Source organism: Coloeus monedula (assembly GCF_965178545.1).
Source record: "Coloeus monedula genome assembly, chromosome: 4".
Classification (NCBI taxonomy): Eukaryota; Metazoa; Chordata; class Aves; order Passeriformes; family Corvidae; genus Coloeus; species Coloeus monedula.
In genome coordinates, this window is record NC_138784.1 from 14252289 (window position 1) to 14270628 (window position 18340).

The 18340-nt window shown below is 45.4% G+C and overlaps 1 protein-coding gene across 1 annotated transcript; it reads left to right on the plus strand.

Annotated features, from left to right (window-relative positions):
• Positions 1 to 1466: 1466 nt before the first annotated feature.
• Positions 1467 to 17855, plus strand: YBX3 (Y-box binding protein 3). Its single transcript, XM_082280493.1, has 9 exons — positions 1467 to 1721; positions 5347 to 5410; positions 7116 to 7149; positions 11932 to 12021; positions 12682 to 12804; positions 14002 to 14093; positions 15733 to 15904; positions 16967 to 17067; positions 17485 to 17855. Exons 1-8 carry the CDS (start codon positions 1511 to 1513, stop codon positions 17030 to 17032), a joined length of 852 nt encoding a protein of 283 aa, XP_082136619.1. The 5' UTR covers positions 1467 to 1510; the 3' UTR covers positions 17033 to 17067; positions 17485 to 17855.
• Positions 17856 to 18340: the final 485 nt, after the last annotated feature.

Here is an 18340-nt window from a genome sequence, read left to right on the forward strand (position 1 = left end):
TTCCTGAAGGGTTTCAGTTTCAGTAGCTTCAAACTTGTGCAGTTTAAGGTCTTCCCAGTGACTGCTTCGTCTGAGACTGCTTTGGAGCTGATGCTGGCATTGCTGTCTGAGGGCTGTTCAGCAAGGGTTGCTCTCCAAAGGCCTTCACTTCAGCTGTAAGAACTACCAAGGAATTGTTGAGAAGTGGAGATCAGGAGGGCAGATGAGGGAAAAAACAACCAGGACCATGCCCTTGAGTGTTCAGGTACACAGAGAAGTAAGGCAAAACTTTGTGAGTGTAGAAACATTTTTTTTTCTTGCCTGTGGAGAGAGTGCTGAAGACCATGTTCCTGAGGCTTCAATTCAGGCATCCATCTGGTAGAAAACGACGGACACAAGCAGAAAGTGATATAGGGAGAATGTGGAATAAGGATGGGGTGCTGGTGTGTGCAAACTGCAAAAGAGAGTAGAAACATCGCCAAAACGACCCTCGGAGAGGCTGTACAAAAACTGTGAGGACAGGGAAAAGGAAGAAGACACAGGAAAAAAGCCAACAGAGCTATAAGGGCAGTGGCAGGAAAATGCGACAGCAGGGGTGAAAACTAAACACCATGGGGGTGCGAACTGTAGGACACCACGGGAATGAAAGTGCCGACCTGAGAAAAGTGGCAAGAAATAGGAGCGACCGCGCCAATGCGCGCACCCCAGAGCGCCTCAGCAGCACCCGCGCCCCCTCGGCACCCCCCAGCACCGCGCTCCCGCCTCCGCGGAACACCCGCACCGCAAACCCCAGAGGGACCCGCCCGCCTGCGCGCCCCCGCGCAGCCTCCCTCCAGCGCCCGAGCGGGGCCGCGCACAGCCCGAGGCACGGACACGCCTGTGGGCACACGCGGCCACGCGTGTCCGCACGGACAGGCACGGACAGCGGCCGGAGAGCGCTCACCCGCGCCGTGCTACTCCATGTCCCCGAACCACGGAATGTGCCCAAAGCTGGAAGGGACCCACAAGGATCATCGAGTCCCATTCCCAGCCCTGCGCAGGACAGTTCCCAACAATCCCACACCTGTGCCTGAAAGCGTTGTCCAAACACTCCTGGAGCTCTGGCAGCCTTGGGGCCGTGTCCATTCCCTGGGGAGCCTGTTCAGTGCCCCAGCACCCTCTGGGGGAAGGAGCTTTCCCTGATACCCAACCTAACCCTCCCTGACACCGCTCTCCTCAGGCCCTGTCCCTGGCCATCAGAGAGCGGAGATCAGTGCCCGGCCCTCCGCTTCCCCTCACGAAGAAGTTGCAGATGGCGCACGAGGAGCTGCAGGCTGTCGCTCTCTCTCTCCCCGTGCCGTGCCGCCCCACGCGCACCACGGGACGCACACCCAGCACCGCCCTCTGGCTGCCGGCGCGGTCCCTTTAAATGCTAATGAGGCGGCGCGCGTGCCGCGCCGGCCCCCGCTGACTGTGTTAAAACTTCGGCGGGGCCATTTTGGGGGCAGTAAGACCGAGCGCGGCCGAGCCCTCAACACCTCTGCCCGGCACCATGAGCGAGGCGCCGGAGACCAGCGCCGCCAGCCCCGCGCCCGCCGCGCCGCCCGTCCCGGCTGCCGCGCCGCCCGCGCCCGCCGCTCCGGACGCCGCTCCCAAGAGCCCCGCCAGCGCCGCCGCGCCGGGTGCGGCCGTTGCTGAGGCGGCCCCCGGAGCCGCCGCCGCCCCCACAACCGTGGCGGCCGAGCCGGAGAAGAAAGTGCTGGGTGAGTCTCGGTTCCCTCTCCCAACTTGGCGGCGCACCTGCAGCGGGGCAGGGGGTCCGCCCGCGGCCGCCGCCCGCAGCCCGGGCCGGCGCGCTCGCCCCCCCGCGGTGAGTCAGGCCGGGCCGCCGCCTCCTCCCTCGCGGGCCGGGGGAGCCGCGCGGCGCCGGCCGTGACGCGCTCGGGAGCTGGGCGGGAGCCCGGGTGTGCCTCATCGGCCCGGAGCGTGCGGGACAGCGAGTGCGGCACAGCCGGGCTCGGCCTCTTCCCGGCACCTGCCGGCGGCATCTCCCCTGGGAAGGGCTGCTGCCGAACCCTCTGTGCCTCCCTTTAATATTAAGGTCCCGGCACAAGTTTTCTATCCGTAAAGAATCCTGCTTGAGTAATGCTTCCAGGTTTAGCGGGGCTTGCTTGTTTTGAGGTTTTGGCGGGGGGGCGGGGTTTAGTTTCTGCTTTACTATCAGTGAAAAGGTAAACAAAATGCTATGTTGCCATTTCTGTGCTCAAGCCCGGTGCATAGCAAGTGTGGCTCCTCTTCACTGTAATTAAATGGGATCGGCCTGTTGAAAAGGACAAGACTTCAATCTTCAAGCTACTGCCGATAGGGTCTACTGTTTATAAGTGTGTAGCTTCAAGTGTTTGGTAAAGGCAGAGTTGAAGCTGACTTATAGTGTGGAGTCCCAAACTTCCCTAAGGGATAAACAGGACCTTCTCTTCTAAAGGGTAAGACTGAGATCTTACTGCAACAGAGAGGGGAATCAGGTGAAGGATTTCTCTGGAGTGGAGTTAGGAAGAATTCTAGCAAAACAGAGACTGGAGGCACAGCTTTTGTGATTCTTTTTTTTCCCCCCTTACCTCATTTGTCAGTAATTAGTACACAGGAATCGGCACATTCATACCTGCTGATATATCTGGCTGCTTCTTGCCTTAATGTGGCTTGTTTTGTTTCGGGTAATGTTTTTACCTGGTTCACCTATTTCTATTGCTTAGAGAGAAGGGGTGGGGGAAGTGAAGGTAGAAGTGCTGTTCTTGAACTAGCAGGAAAACGAAAACCACCGTGGTGATGGTTTTGCACAATGGCCTTATTGCTAGGCAAGCTTTTTATTAGGAATGATGAGGAAAATGATCATTGTAAATGCTAATTGAAGATGGACTTATGTTAAAGTCCACTTCACATGTCCCTGTTAATGGTCACCTGTGTAATTATGTTCACTTAAGCCTTTTACAGAGATCCCGTTAAAGCACTGTCTTATGCTTGCTCAGGCCATCCAAATGTCTGACTTCTAGGAATATGGGTAAAGGTTACTCAACTTTCTCTTTTCTCCTGGTCACAGGAAGCTTTGGCTCTCCTTGTTAAAAGGCTATTTTGTCACGGGTAGGAGTGGCTGATGATTGTTTCCTCTGATAGCATCAGAGTACAGCATCTTGTAGAAATATTTGGGCTTCCACTTGCTGGTGGGATGTACGTCAGCACATCTACTGCCTTCTGTGACTCACCAGTGTAACTGGTTATTGTGTTTTCCTCTGCGCTCGTCCTACTCCTTGCCAGCCTTCCCTGCTCAGGCTTGCCAGTGACTGTGCCATGGATGTTCTGTGTCATGCTGCTGTCTGAGGGTCTTCTGGCCCACAGTGATACTTAGAGGAGACTGTAAATGTCTGCAGGAAATAGTATTTCTCTAGCACACTGTCTTAGGGGGAATGTATTGAACTTTCCCCCCGGAACAATGTTGTTTTTAAGCTCTGTGCATACTCATCCACTTAGCAGCAGCCAGCTGGCCACAGAGTAAGTTTTTACTACTTCTCCTTCCCCAGCCTCTTGACCCCTCTGAGAGTGTTTGTCATGCTTCCTAGGCTTCTTCCTAATGTGGTTCAAGTAGGCCAACAGATTCCAAAGCTATTTTGCAGGGGAGCGAAAGGATGATGTTGAGGGAAGTAGTGGTATTGGCATTGTTTCTCAAAGCAGGCTGAAACATGCAGTTACTGTTGGCTCTGTTTCTGTGTTCCCCCTGAACCCCTCCTGTTGACTTGTGTGAGTGCAGGGAGCTCTTGTAGCCAATGCCTTTGTGGTAGCAGGAAGTGTCTGTGTGTGGTGATGTCCCTGTGAAACTAAACCTAAAAGCACAGCTATAAATACTGGTGCTGAACACTGTTTACTGAATCACTGTTGGGCCCTGAAACAATGTTTTTCTGTTCCTGTAAACAAGAACTCTTGGGAATGTATGTTGTACTAGGCAGAGTCCTTTTTTCTAGGTAATGTCTCGGTCATGTTAAGACTTCATGCTTCTAAATAAGAACATTTCCTACTAAAAAGTGTATTAAAGAAGACCAAAAACTTCACTTCTAAAAGGGCAATGTGAAGTGGCCTGTTACTGAAAGTAGTAACAGCAGCAGTGCTACAATGCACTGCTGTTGCCAGACGTTCTTGAGGAGTGTATGAGAATGGCAAGACTACATGAGACTAAAGGTCTGGCTGGCTCTGTCATCTCCTTGTGAGTCTTTAGGAAAGAACACAGGTGTAGGGTAGATGAAGGTAACAATTTACAGTGTGCTCTTGCCCCTAGCAGAGTGGCTTGCACTTGTGAACTGGAGATTCTCTAGTCTGTTTTCCTTTTAATTGCCTCTTAAGTTCCTGCCACCCCCAAAACATGTATGTGAGGTTTTTAGCAAGCAGTCATCTGTAGGTGACTGAACCCTTTTCAAGTAAGTACTGCACAAGTTGTTTAGGTAGTTGTGATCAAGCTGTGGTAACGAGTAACAGCTCTTAAATTACAGAGCCTAAAACTCTTTTACTAGAGGTTTGAAAAGTACAAGTTTGTGGTGTCCACCGAGTTGCTGTGAGGTAAGGAGGAGTTGAACTGCCTCCATCAGTGTCGAGTTCCTTCTACACATTCCTGTAAGTTGGAGAAACAGGTTTTGCTAGATCCTATAAGACACTGCAGTGTGGCTTTTAAGTAGATGCTGTTTTACTGTTGAGACAGGAGCTTGTCTTGATCCTGAAAGCCATGGAACATGAAGTTGGTCACTTTATAACTAAGCAATCACAGATTATCTTAGCAGCAGGTGTACTAAAAAATAAAATGTCTTGTGGGGTCTTACTTGGTTAGCATGATGCTGACAATGCAAGAAAGAGCTTTTCCAGAGTAAGGATGTGCTGCCTTTCCACTTGAGAGGGTTGCACAGTACTTGCTACAGCTTCTTTGGGCATTTCTGGTTTCCAAGGAAGAAAGAAGGGCAAATTTAAGTGAAAGAGAGGAATTTTAAACAGCTTCCTTCAGCTGTGTTTCATGTCTAGCTACTAACCTAAAGAGAACTGAAGAATGGCAGAGGGATTTTCAGGTTTGCTGCCCATTTCTGGGATAAGAAATAAAAAAAGGGCTGGATGGTCAGCTCTGAAAATAGAGCTAGGCTTTGTGCTGTGTGGTAAACTTGTGGCTGAAAAACAGTGTTTTAAAGCACTGTGTCTTGTTATTGCATTAGAATAAACTGAACTGGGAGGTGAAGGCACACTTTGAGTGTTAGGGAAACAGAGTAAGTCTGGTTGCAACTTCATGTGCAATTATAGAAGTATTTTTATAGTGTTACTGTGCTTTCTTATGTTTTAGATTAACTTCTTTAACTTTCTTTCCAGCCACCAAAGTTCTTGGTACAGTCAAGTGGTTCAATGTCAGAAATGGATATGGCTTTATCAACAGGTATGTTTAAATTCTGATAATTGTATTTATGCTGTACTAAGACTCATGGTACACGTGATAGGCCATGTATTACTAATTGTAACAGAGGTCTGAGGACCTGACTACAAGTTCATGCAGTTGATAGTCAGCTTAGGCCAGGCACTCAGCAAACTCTTTCTTAAACACCTCAGCCCTCAATCAAAGGTTGTGTGTATGGGGAGAAAACAGAAAGGGTCAAACTCAGTACAGATTTGGTCTGTTACCTGTTTCTCATGTTTACTTCATTACACTCTTAATAAGCTGCATGTTCTTTAGTGACTGCCTGGCTTTTTTTGAAGGCCTGAGAAAGGTAGGAGGATGAGGGGAAATACTTTCAGGAAAACTTAGTGTTAATTGGTTGTTCAGAATACCTCCTGTGGATACTCATTGAGATTCTGTGATAGTGTCTCACGGAAAATATGCTAGGCCTGTTTTTCATAGAAATTCTCTCTTTGAATCTTTTGGTTTTTTCCTTCTTCTCTGGGCACAAATAAACCTCTGAATAGAATTGAGAGTCCAAACAGCTGTATGTGAGACTGATCATACTGCAACCTTATGTGCAGAAGACCCAGGCTTCCAATTTACTGGAGGAAGCTCTGGGTTTTAAGGCTGAAATATCTTTGGGGTTGAGGGGCTTAAATGTCTTATGTGCTTTTTTGAGGAATGAAACTCCTGCATGCTGAACACTTGTCTTCCAAAAATCATACCTGGCAAGTTATTTCACTCTACAAGTCCTTGAGCTGTTACACATCAGGTAGATTTGGGTAAGTTGGACAGTGCAGAAGGGGGTAGAAGACCCCATGTTCATGGATCTGAAGCCAGTTGTGGTATTAATCTCAGTCTCTGGAGATTATTATCCAGGGTTCCACAAGATTGGAAGAAAAGTTTTAATTAGGAAGTCCTCTTAAAGTCTGTAATAGCAGTTGATGTAAGAGCCTTTTGCTGGTTATGGTGTAGTAACTTAGTGTTCTTCCTAACATGAAATCTACTGTTGCTTCAATCCAGGACAGCAAGTTTGGGAATATGCATTATCTTCACAAACTCTTTGACCCACCTGTTCTGTTTGGAGAGAAGGAATTGAGTGAACAGATGGCAGGGCTTAGTCTCTTTCTTATTGTGTGGGAACACAGATTCAAGGTCTCAGACTTATCTTCGTGTTTTGCATGTGGAAGCCTGAGCTGTCTGGCCTAATCCAGAAAACCTCATGTTCATGTCTGGGTTCTCCTCCTGTGGACTCTCCTAACACCTCTTGTGCCTGGTTGCCTTGAGTTTCACTGAAAGGAGATCTGTTAACAGCTGTGGCCAGTCTTGTTTGACCTCTGGGGTAACAGCTCAGGTTGCAGTCCCTCTGGAAGTGTTTTTGGGGAGTTAGAGTAGTGAAAAACAAGCAGCCCAGTCATTAACTCTGCCCTGCATAAAAAGAAAACACTGAATGTTTGCCAGAAGATTATGGAGAACCTCCCCCATCCTCTCACGCTTTTGAAGACCCAGGAGTCCTTTCTGTTCTCAAGCAAATGATCACAGAAGTTCAGAGCAGGGTTTTGGTAGCATAGGCTTAGACAGAATGTATGGAATTCAGGGCATGTGCTACAGGCTGAGAGAAGGAGGGTTTCACTTGAAAAGTGAGGAATTTCTAGTTAAGTCTCCTTAGTCTAAACTCTTACGACTTCTCACTTTCTTTTCACAGAAATGATACAAAAGAAGATGTCTTTGTTCACCAGGTAAGACAGCAGTGATTGTGCTTAGAGATGCATACTATGATAGGTTTCTAATGCAGCTTCCTGCAACAGCTACCCAACCTTGTCCTGGCTTCTCCTTAGAATATTTTCTGCAGATAACTTGAGTGGATGTGTATGTTGAAATTTTCAGGGAGAAATATTAGGTTGTTTTCCTTCTCTGTGAAGGGCTAGGTATTTTAACCCTTCTTAACCCTTTTTTGTCTGCTCCAGTTGGAACACTAAAGATGTTTTTTTGGTGTGGTTTTTGTTTGGTTGTCTCCCCTTGGTGAGGTGACTGGTCTGAATATCTTTCTACTTGGTGTCTGTCCTTCCTCTGTTTTCTCATGCTCCTTGTGTCCTTTGTTTCTTCCTACCCTCTTTTTGCAGGTCTGTTCTGTCTGCCCTCCCTGGTATTGGAGAGAAAGTGATCTAGTCTGGCTCCTGACCAGCCTGGGTTGCCATCAGCTGTTTCTGCACGAGGCAGCTGCTCTTAGGAAGAAGAGAAGGAAGGCTGTGTGCCAAGTGTGCCCAAGCAGAGAGAGCTTGCCCAGCGGCTTGTTATTGGTTAGCTTTCCTTGGGCTGTCAGGAGGCTGTTCTAAGTTTATACTGTGACTCTCAGGTTGCAGGCAAATAATGGCAAGACAGAGGCTGCTGTCTCCATGCTGATGTCAACTGATTAGTTGGCTTAGATCTGGTTTTGCATCATTCACCAGAAACTGCAATCTTGCCCCTAGAGTTTGTCCCGTATAAAATGTCTGCAGGCTCATGTGATCTTTGAAATCATGCACTTTCTCTGTGGCATAAGTGACACTATTTCTATCAAATGTAACCAGGAATTTTGTTCCAGAGCTGGTCACGATTGGGGTATGTACACATATCCTTAGCTGATGAATCAACACGGAGAGTTAGTTTAGTTCCTGTGTCTTGATGACTAAATAGTGGTAACTGTTTCTCTGGGTCATAGGGTGTACACCTGTTAGCTGAACCTGGCTGAAGCTGGGAGGGGGTAAGTCTAGTGCCTGTTATGAGTAAAGATGATGTTGGTAAGTGTGCACAGTACACATTCCTGGTTCGGCTGGTGGACTTGAGAGCAAGAGCTGTCAATGCATATACCAATTTTCAATGGTCATTTTCCTTCCTTAGCAGCCTGTGCTGTGGGCATGCTGACACATCTGTGGTCTCATAGGATTGTATCCAGAGGAGGGTGGGAAGAGTTCTGGAAGAGAAACATGTTCTGGATAGGCAGCACTGCCTTAAAGACAAATGAGGTTTCCTTGATACTTGTGAGACACTGTCCTGGAAAATGGCTGTTGTTCTGATGACAGATAATATGGATCAGTGTTGTTCTGCTTGGGAAGGCTGCCAGCTGAGACCCAAACAGAAAGCTAGTGTTATCTGTGCTGTTTTGTCTCCTTTACCTGTAGAGAAGATTATTCCCCTAAATGTAAACTGGTGGGTGTGTGTGGAGGGGGTGGAGGTGGGCACTTCCCACCTCCTGTGGCTGAAGTCCTTTTGGGGTGAGCAAAACTGGCTTTGTTTCAGAAATACCACATCATGTGCAGGCCTGCATCGGATTAACCCTCCTGGCAGGCTGAGCATGGCAGAGTAGACGCTTCTAGTGCTGCTCTGGCTTGGCTGCAGTCGAATGTTCCTCATCCTGTACATGGATGTGCTTGCTCCCAGAGCCTGGGATGTTCTGGCCAGAGCTCCTGATGGGGCTGTCCACAAGGGAGGCAAATCCATGCTGTGAGCAAACATCCTGCTTCAAGCTCCCTCTGCACTCATAGTGCCTGCTCTGCCCCTCCCTCGTGCCTGGGAGGAGCTGGATTACACTCCTAATCCCTTCAGAATAAGGCTGACCTAGTTGAATAGATAGAGCTTCCTCCCTGCCTCCCCTGCGTGCATCCGTATGGGGCGATCTCATGATTGGAATGGGGGTTAGTGCTTGGTGTCTGGCTATTGGATGCTATTTATAACTAGTACAGATTAAAATGCTTTTCTTTTTAGGGCATGCATGGCTTGCTTTGAGTTAACCCTTTGTCTTGCAGGGGCCCCAGGCAGTGTTTTTGGGAAGGGCAGTTCTTCACCTTGCCTGGTTGGTTGGTGCAAGGTGCTGTCCAGGGCGCTGTGTCAGTCAGCTACAGGTGCTGTGAGCAACAGGGATCCATCTGCCTCGTGGGCTGCAGTGTGTCTTGCAATTTAACACCAGGAAAAGTGTCAGCAGCCAGGGAAGTTCCATTTAATTAGAGTTTAAATCAATGAGCAGTGAGGAGTTGTTAATCTCTCTTTCTCTTGACCTCACTGGCATGAGTTGATTGTGCACAGCCTGGAGTACCTGCACCAGTAATTGGAGTAACAAATTCTGGCTGTTTCTGGGACAATGCTGGATGTGCTGATGATGTGATGGTATGAGCATCTGGAAAGAACTCTTTCAAACAAGAACCTGAACTAGCTCTGAAGGCTCTTGTAGCTGTGTGTTTGTCAGTGTCCCCATGGGAAAGGAAAGGCTTTGTTGTTGAGTGTTGTCTGTTAATATGAAACATCTGTCTTCTGAGTTAGAGAAGCTGGAGCCTGCAGGATGCTGGTAAACAGTAACAGGGAGAATAGTGCTCTCTCCCCTCTGGATACACAGAGTAAAAGTCTTTTCATCAAGCTTAGAGCTTAGGCTTGTTAGAGGCTTATTTCAGCAGTGTTTATCTGCAGCTGAAGTAGTAAAGCTGTATATTTTCTGCTTGGATTTCTAGGATTTACATGAAATTTTCCTGATTGCCTTTATAAAACAAGCTCCAGCCTACTGCAGCCTCTATCTCCTGTTGGCAGTTGCAGATCTGGAATCTCGAAGTTTCTGGCCATAAAGCTGGGAACAGAACAAGTGGAATACTGTTGCTTTTATCTTCCATTATGCTATTTGAAGGATATCTGAGGAGCTTCATCAATCTTAAGTAAACTCTCTGCTGAAAAGAAATTTATTAGTCCTTTCTTCTTCTGTGCTTACAAGGAAGGGGAAGGAGTTTGAAATACAGCTTATTGACATCTGTCATATGCAAAGCACAAGTCTTCTATGAGTTTTAGTCAGTTGTTTCAGTACAAATAGTACTAAATCATTAACTTTGCTGCAGATTAAGTGTTTTAGTACTAGTATATAACATTTATGGAAAAGCAAACACCTCTTTCTGATTTTTAGAAATGGGACAGTTACACTAAAACGTCAGCAGAAAGCAAACAAAGTTATCTGAGCTAATTGTGGAGTCTCTGCTTGCTAAAGTAATTCCCAAAGGAATTGACTTGAACAGCTCATTCTGTTTCTGTATTTAAAAAAAGATAAACCTCTTGGGATGTTTTTGCTAATAATAGTATGTACACTCTTGCATCCTTCCTTAGGCTGTTCAGGGATGCTACAGGATACAGGGAAAGGTATGGCTAGAATGACATGCTGGTCTGTCGCCTGAAGCACAAGGGAGACTCTATTCAGCAGCAAGGAAAATAGGTTTCCTAGACTAGTCAAGATGAGCTTTAAACTGAATAAATTTTTCTTTCAGGTGGAAATATTTTTGGGCTGTTGTTGGCTGAATGTTGTTGCTATGCGAAGGTAACAGCTCCATTGATGGTCATTCTGCAGTTTTTCTTGAACTGCAGACAGATAGGGCAACTGGCTCTTCTGTTTCTGCCCTACGTCCCATTTCTTAAGCCGGATTTATGCCCTGTGTTTCCATGTGTGTTTCTCTCTGCTGGCTCCGCACCTCCCTTCTTCCTGCTAACTAAAGATTCCCAGACCAGGAAACTTAATGTGAATTGCTATTTAATAATCTAATGCAAGCTAATAATCTTTCAGTAAGAAAATAGCTACTGGATTAGCTTGTACAATGTATGTCTTGGTCTTTTCTCCCTGAGATCTTCCAGTTCATGAAGCTTTGCCTAATGAACAGATTGTAGGCTTGTCTTGCTAACAGCCTGTTGTGGAATCCTAGAAATACTCCACAGAGTACAAGGTATCTGTAGTTGACAGACTGAAAATTGCTCCTGGAGGTTTGAGTGCTCCTGTGGGTCTGAGGAGGTGTACAACTGGCTTTGATCCAAACCCATGTTGTTATTTTTATATAACAATAATAGTATTATTTATAGCTATTATTGTGGTGCTTTGTGGCTTCTGTCCAGGAGATGGCTAAAATTGCATTTGTCTGTTCTGGTACTATTGCTGTGTTATATAGTAGGAACATATAACCCGAGTTATACTGGGGTTTCCTTTATGATGCTTAGATAAAATGCTAACTCATGTTACACCAGAGTTAGAGTAATTCTTTCCTAGTTACCATGACTTGCCATTATACCATATAATTAATGCTTCTACAAAAATGCTCTGGATCTTAAGTTCTCTCTAGATGGTCTACAGGTCTCCTAATGACTGAAGGCAGGGGTCACACTTGCTGCTAGAGCTGCCTTGGTACAGCTTGGAGGAGATCAAACACTCAGTATGAGCTCTATTCATGCAGGAGATTTGTAATAATTTCCATATTCAGTATGCTGGACAGAGCAGATCCTGGGGCAGCTGCTGATTTATAAACTCATAAATAGTGAGAAAAGAGGAAACCTTGAACTGGGTATTGGTGGGCCTGTGAAATAAGAGATGTCTATATATTTGAAATATCTTGGTGTGGTGACTGCTCTCGTGTGTAGAGTTGGAATTGTAGCAGAAAAATACTGCCCTTCCCTCATCTGTGGGGCTATGAATGTGTAAGATAAATAACATAAAATAATATATTTTTATGTATCTTCTTCCTTTCAAGACGGCCATAAAGAAAAACAATCCACGGAAGTACCTGCGCAGTGTTGGTGATGGAGAGACTGTAGAATTTGATGTGGTCGAGGGAGAGAAGGTGAGAGATAATGGAGCCTCAGGGTGTGGTCCAACAGAGTTAACATCACACAGAACCTTAGCTGTGTCTCTAGTGTCTCCATCTGATGTGTTTGTCCCTGGGTAGATGGCATTCATACAGCTTTTCTGGGGGAGATCTGCTTTTTAAAGGCTTCATTAAGACATATTTCTAGGTATGTATCAAAACTCTACAGTAAACCGCATCCTAGCGTGTCTAGAATCTGCAGTTGTTACTTGATAGAACATTTGAAGCCTACAGCCTGCCCAGTAATTACTAACTGAGGCATATATGGCCCGGAAGAATTTGTCTTGGAGTGTGGTAGCTTAATAACTGTAAGAGCTTTCAATTTCCTTATGCTTCTTTCTTGAACATTTTTGAGGGTTATGAGGTTTTGGGGTTTTTTTTGTCTCTGTAATCAGTTACTTCTTGCTTCCTCCTCTGAACTCAGCCTGTTAGATAGGATTTCAGTATCTTAAGTCATGATAATACCTCTTGGTTAAGGGGTTGGGAATAACAAACCTGCTTTTTCACTACATGGGAGAAAGGAATCACTGTAGCTTAGAACTTAGGCAAAAAAGCCTCTTCCCTGTTGCAACTTCTCCCTGTAGATGGTTGTTCTTTTCTTACACCCCTCTGGCTGCCTTTCTTCTGTCCTTTTAGGGTGCAGAAGCAGCTAATGTCACTGGCCCAGATGGAGTCCCCGTGGAAGGCAGCCGCTACGCTGCAGACCGGCGCCGCTATCGACGGGGCTATTTTGGCCGACGCCGGGGACCACCTCGGAGTGTGAGTTCAATTTCCCTGCATTGCTGCTGCCACACACAATGCAGGCAGAGCTGTTTCTCATCTGACTGTCTGAGGCACTTCTGACTGTGCAACATAGGTCTAATAAACTTTCAAGTTATGGTGTACAAAGCATCTTGACAAAAACAGAACAGATTGATGTTGCAAAGTGGATAAGTAGTATAAGGCTGTTGTAAACTGAGAAGTGTAATTTTTTTTGAGTTCTGAGTCTCTCAATTATACCTTGACTGCTGTCAAATGCTGCCTGTTCCTACTATCTATCCTAGTTCCTTTGGATGTTTACTTATCCTGATCAGTTTTATACATGAGAGAACATCACAGATGATTGTGGGTTTTTTAATTGAGTATGGTTGTGGTGGTTAAAACGGCTGTCCAGAATGGGAAGGATACATGTCAAACTGAATGTAGACTACCACGGGCTGTCAGGAGGCTACAGCTTTTCCTTCCTACTGGGTCGGATGCAGAAGATGCACTTCTTTTTCTAGATCTCTTCTTAAATTCCTTCTTTTAAAGGGAGGAATACAGTGGGAACTGTAAGTCATGTAACATTTTGTGAAACAGACATTACTGGTAGCTGGCATTTGAAATACAAACCACAAAAAAAAACACTACCCAAAAAAACCAACATGCAGCTTTATCAATTAACAACTAAAGGGGAAAGATAACCACTGCATCTCTGAAAGGTTGAAAAGACTGTGTAGAAAGAGTGATGTGAGGTAATACAATTTTTCTATCTTAAATTTTCTTGATGTTTTTGTGGGGGTTCCCTGTGGAATGGGGCTTTGTGTAGAATGTGAAGTGACCTGTGTCAAGTTTCTGTGTGATGTCTTTGTTAGCTTTCCAAATTCAGAAGTGTCCTGATCAATAGCTGCCTCTCCATAACATATTTACCCCTTACAGTGCATTGTCATTATTGAAATGCACTAAATATGCATCAGAAAGAACTGTTTCTAAGAAGAACAGCTTCTTAGTCTGTGAGGAGCAGGGGCAGGACTGTTGGGTCTTGTTTTGTCCTCATTCTAACTTTGCCCAAATTAAAGCCTTTTGAGAATCTGCTGCTTCTTTTTACTCAATATGCTGGGGTTTCTGTCCTGATATATTGTTTTTGAGCTTGCATTCAGGGTTATGGTTACTATACTGCCTGTCAAATATAACACTTTTGTTTTCTTTTGGTGGCAGGGAGGTGAGGGAGAAATCAAGGATGGGGTCACAGAAGGAGGGCAACTTCAGCAAGTGCACAGGAATCCTACCTACCGTCCCCGCTATCGCAGGTCTGTACAGTTCCTCTGCTCAGTTACACAGATGCTTTTGTGTTCTATACAGGCTTCCACGTGTGGGAACACCTACACAAATGGTAGGGACAGTGAGAAGCATTTTAATTACTAGGAGAAATTTGTCTCATGTGCTTGTATGTTCAGAATCATAATGGCCCAGAAAAGGCAAAGAATTCTTTGCATGCCATTACTTTTCACAACTGAGCAGCGTATTGAAGTGAGTTGCAGGGTCCATGTCCTCCCAGCTGAACACTCATTCTTTCCTGGACAAGCAATAACCCAAATCCTTGATCTGGGATGGTGCTCATGGGTGAAAACTGTGTGTGAGCTGGTAAATGTGGAATTGCAGCCCAGAAAGCCACCCACATCCTGGGCTGAAGTCAAATTCCAGCACTGGATTTAGAGATGAACTACAGAAATGATGTAATCCTCATTTTTCACGTGCATGTCTGCTCAAAAACAAAGAGGTAAATAACAGTGCAAGAGCAGCAACAAGCTGAATTTGATAGGGATAATAAGGTTGTTCTTAATTGTAATGACTTGCCTGTTCCATGCACAATGGATCCATCATTTTGGAATCTGGGTCTAAAACCACAAGCCTTCCACCTTTACTTTGAGCTTTTCTGTTTATGAATATTCATGTTCAATTTGGCTCTCTTATCTAGGACTGTGGGAAATGGGATACCGCTGATGCTTGCTGCTTGTTGGCATTTGAGCTGAATAAATTTAATTCCTGAAAGTCTTCATTAGCTTTGGGGAGTCAGAGATAGCACCATAGCAAGTCCAGTGAGTCTTTTGCATGTCATGTGGCTGAATCACCGGCTGAGTAACTTGTCCATGACTAATGGAAGCTTTCGAGTTTCTGATGCATTTTTCCTGTGAGAGGAATGGTACATCCTATCAGTGAGAAATGCTTCTGTTTGAGTTCACGAAGTATTGCTTTTGTTTACAGGCACTAAATCCAATCACACTAGTGCTTTTGTTATGTTCCTTTGGAAAAGCTAAATTGGCTTTTGGGACTAGGGAGCTGTGGATTAGCTAATGGGAATTCAGCTGTGTTTGGACAGTTTATAAACATACTTTGTTTATACTGGAAATGAGGTGAAATGCTCTGTATGCATCAAGAACATGGACTTGGTAGCTTACTGTTAATGAAGTCCAGCTCACCTGTGATAGGCGCTTTTCCTAAATGGTTAAGAGGGACAACATGAGGCAAAGAGGAAAGATCCAGGAATGGTCTGCAGGTAGAAGTGAGGAGGATTGCAGGAACTGCACCATAAATGAGGAATAGAACTGGGCTGGTATATAGCCATGCCAAGGCTAACAGCACAATCAGCCCGTGTGGCCACTACTGGCTTGTTTCTTCTCCTAGCCAGCAATTCAAAAGGTCTCACAGCATCTTCGTTGCAGGATACAGTAGAATATGGTGATGGAGCTTCAGCAGGGAAGAGACACCCACCTTCCTTGTCTTTTCTTTCCAGCTATATGCCAGCCAAACCCCAAAGGGATGGTCTGTCAGTGCTCAAAACTGTTGAGGATGATACTTGGTTATGGAAGGTTTTGCTGGGTTATAATTACAGTAGTTTAGCCTTTCTTGGGCTTCTTTCATACTTAACACCTCTTTCTGCCCCGTCAGAGGCCCCCCTCGCCCACGCCCTGCCCCAGCGACTGGAGAGGCTGAAAACAAGGAAAACCATCACGAGGCCAATGCCATGAGCCAGCAGCCGCTGCGCCGTGGCTACCGGCGCCCCTACAACTACCGCCGCCGGCCGCGCCCTGCCAGCGCTCCAGCACAGGAGGGCAAAGAGGTAGGGACACCAAGCTGCTCAGAGCCACAAGCACCTCTCCTGGGAGCAAAGGCTGGGAGAATTGGGATGGTTCAGCCTGAAGAAGAGAAGGCTTCAGTGTGACCTCATTGTGGCCTCCCAGTGCCTGAAGGGAGAGATGGGGAAAGACTGTTGCAAGGGCATGGAGTGACAGGACAAGGGGGAATGAGTTAAAATTGAAAGAGTAGGTGTAGACTGGATATGAGGAAAAAAATTCTTCCCTGTGAGGGTGGTGAGGCCCTGGCACAGGTTGCCCAGAGAAGCCGTGGCTGCCCCATCCCTGGAAGTGTCCAAGGCCAGGCTGGATGGGGCTCTGAGCAACCAAGGTATCCCTGCCCATGGCAGGGGGTTGGAATGAGGTGCTCTTCAAGATCCCCTTCCAACCCAAACCATTTTATGACTCTATGTGGCAGAGACTGAGGTTTTAAGGGGTGAATGCTCAAGACCTTCTGCCCTGTGTGAGTTTTTAATAAGTGAATTCATGTACTGGGTAAGTCTGATTGACCAAATCTGATGTGCTGATGTCCTTGTCTGCTTGTTCTGACCTTCTTGGAGAATAAGCACCGTATCTTAAAAGAAACCACCAGCGGGATAGGGATTGCTTCTGGATAGTTCTTAATTAGGGGTCAGACTGTGACAACTTTTTTTTGAAGTGGAAACAGTTGTGTTTCCCACTTCCTTAAACCTTAATTCTGTATGTAGCATGAGAGATGGATTTGAATGCTCTAGGTCTATTTCTTGAACTGTTTGAACCAGATGATTTCAGGAAACTTCTTGCAAACACAGCTTCTACTTTATTGAGGAAAGATTTTTTCATCCAGTGTCTACTTCAGGTGTTCCCTTGACAGAATCTGATGGGTAATACTCAATTACAGGAGTAATTCAAGATTCAAGAAAATTCAAAAATTCAAGAAAAAGGAATCTCCAGAAAACACTAAAGTTTAGTGTTTGTTTTAAGACCTGGGTTATGCTGGCTGTACCACTGAATAGAGGAAGGGTGTGGAGGTCAGCCTTTTCCTATAATAAGAGTTTGTTGTGTCTCAGACAAAGGTAACTGAAACACCTGCTGAAAATCCTGCTCCAGTGACAGAGCAGAGTGGTGCTGAGTAATGTCCGGCTCCCCAGGCACCTTTACCATCACTCAGGTAAGGAGTATGGCTAGTTCCTGTTTTCCAATGGAAGCAGTGTTGTGTATACTCCTAGGGTTCTGGCCACATCCCCTTATGTATGGCTTGGTATTTGTGATAAGTTCTGAGAGTGCTATATAGGCAAACCAAGATGCTGCTTTTCTCTTCTTTCTCTCCTCTGCCTCTGTGTTTGTCACAAAGTAAGTTTTGCTTTATAATTGATTTCTTTTTTTCTTGGAAGCTCTCTGATCTGTATAGTAATAGCATCTGCTGATGAGTTACTTCATTTTAGAAAGATCCTGATTATGGGCAGGATAGGCCAGTTATGCTTATCCTGCCTGTTGTAACTATCATCTTTTCATTTGACATCTTGTCTGTTTAATGAGAGAGTGAAACTTAAACTGCATTGCTTTTTTAAATTTGGCTCTTCAACAGGTGTCCTAAAATACAACTCAAAAGTAACACCAAAGAAACACACAAGCAATAAATTATCAACAGTGATGACGAAAGCAAAGATTTGAAATACCAAAATGTAAAAGAAAACAAAATTTACCAGCAGCTGAGATCCAGGGAACGCCTACAAGATAGATGCATGAAGAGAGAAAGAGAGCGAGATTCAGAAAGAACAACCTCCCTAGTTTCAACAGCAACTGTGGGGCTTTTTGTTTTTTGGGTTTTTTTTCCCTAGAATTTCACTGTTTTGCTAGTATTGATTTTTTTCAATTTTTCTTTTGGTATCAAACTGAAAAGGGAAAAAAAACCAACCAAAGAACTAAAATTGAAATAAAATGCTTTTTTTTATTGGATGCTGGTGCTAAACCTCCCAAGTGTGAGTTTTTTTTTTTTCTGTGCCAGTCCTGTTCACTGCAGGACATGGGGAGGACAAACTTCTGCGTTCCTTGTTAAGATCTATTTGAAACTGTGCAGCATGGGTGACGTTCCTCACAAATAAAAGTGATTTCAACTACCAAAAAAACTCTGGTTTAGTGTGTTTTTTCATGTTAGCTTTTAAAAGAATTCATTATTTTAATCTTGTTCCTTTGGCATTTATATCGGAAGAGAGCTGCGTCTTTAGTGGGTCCTGCTGGATGATATGTGAGCATGGTTAGGTGGATATACTTCAATACAAAACAACTTCTGCAAAGAAATCACAAAACAGAGCTATAACTTACTCTGTCCTCTCTTCTCTTCTGGCTCTAATAATGTTTAATGGTTGGATTTTCTTGTTACTGTCTTGTGGCAGGAGTTTGGGGGATGTGGAGTGAGTTCCTGGAATGGTTTTATCCTCATC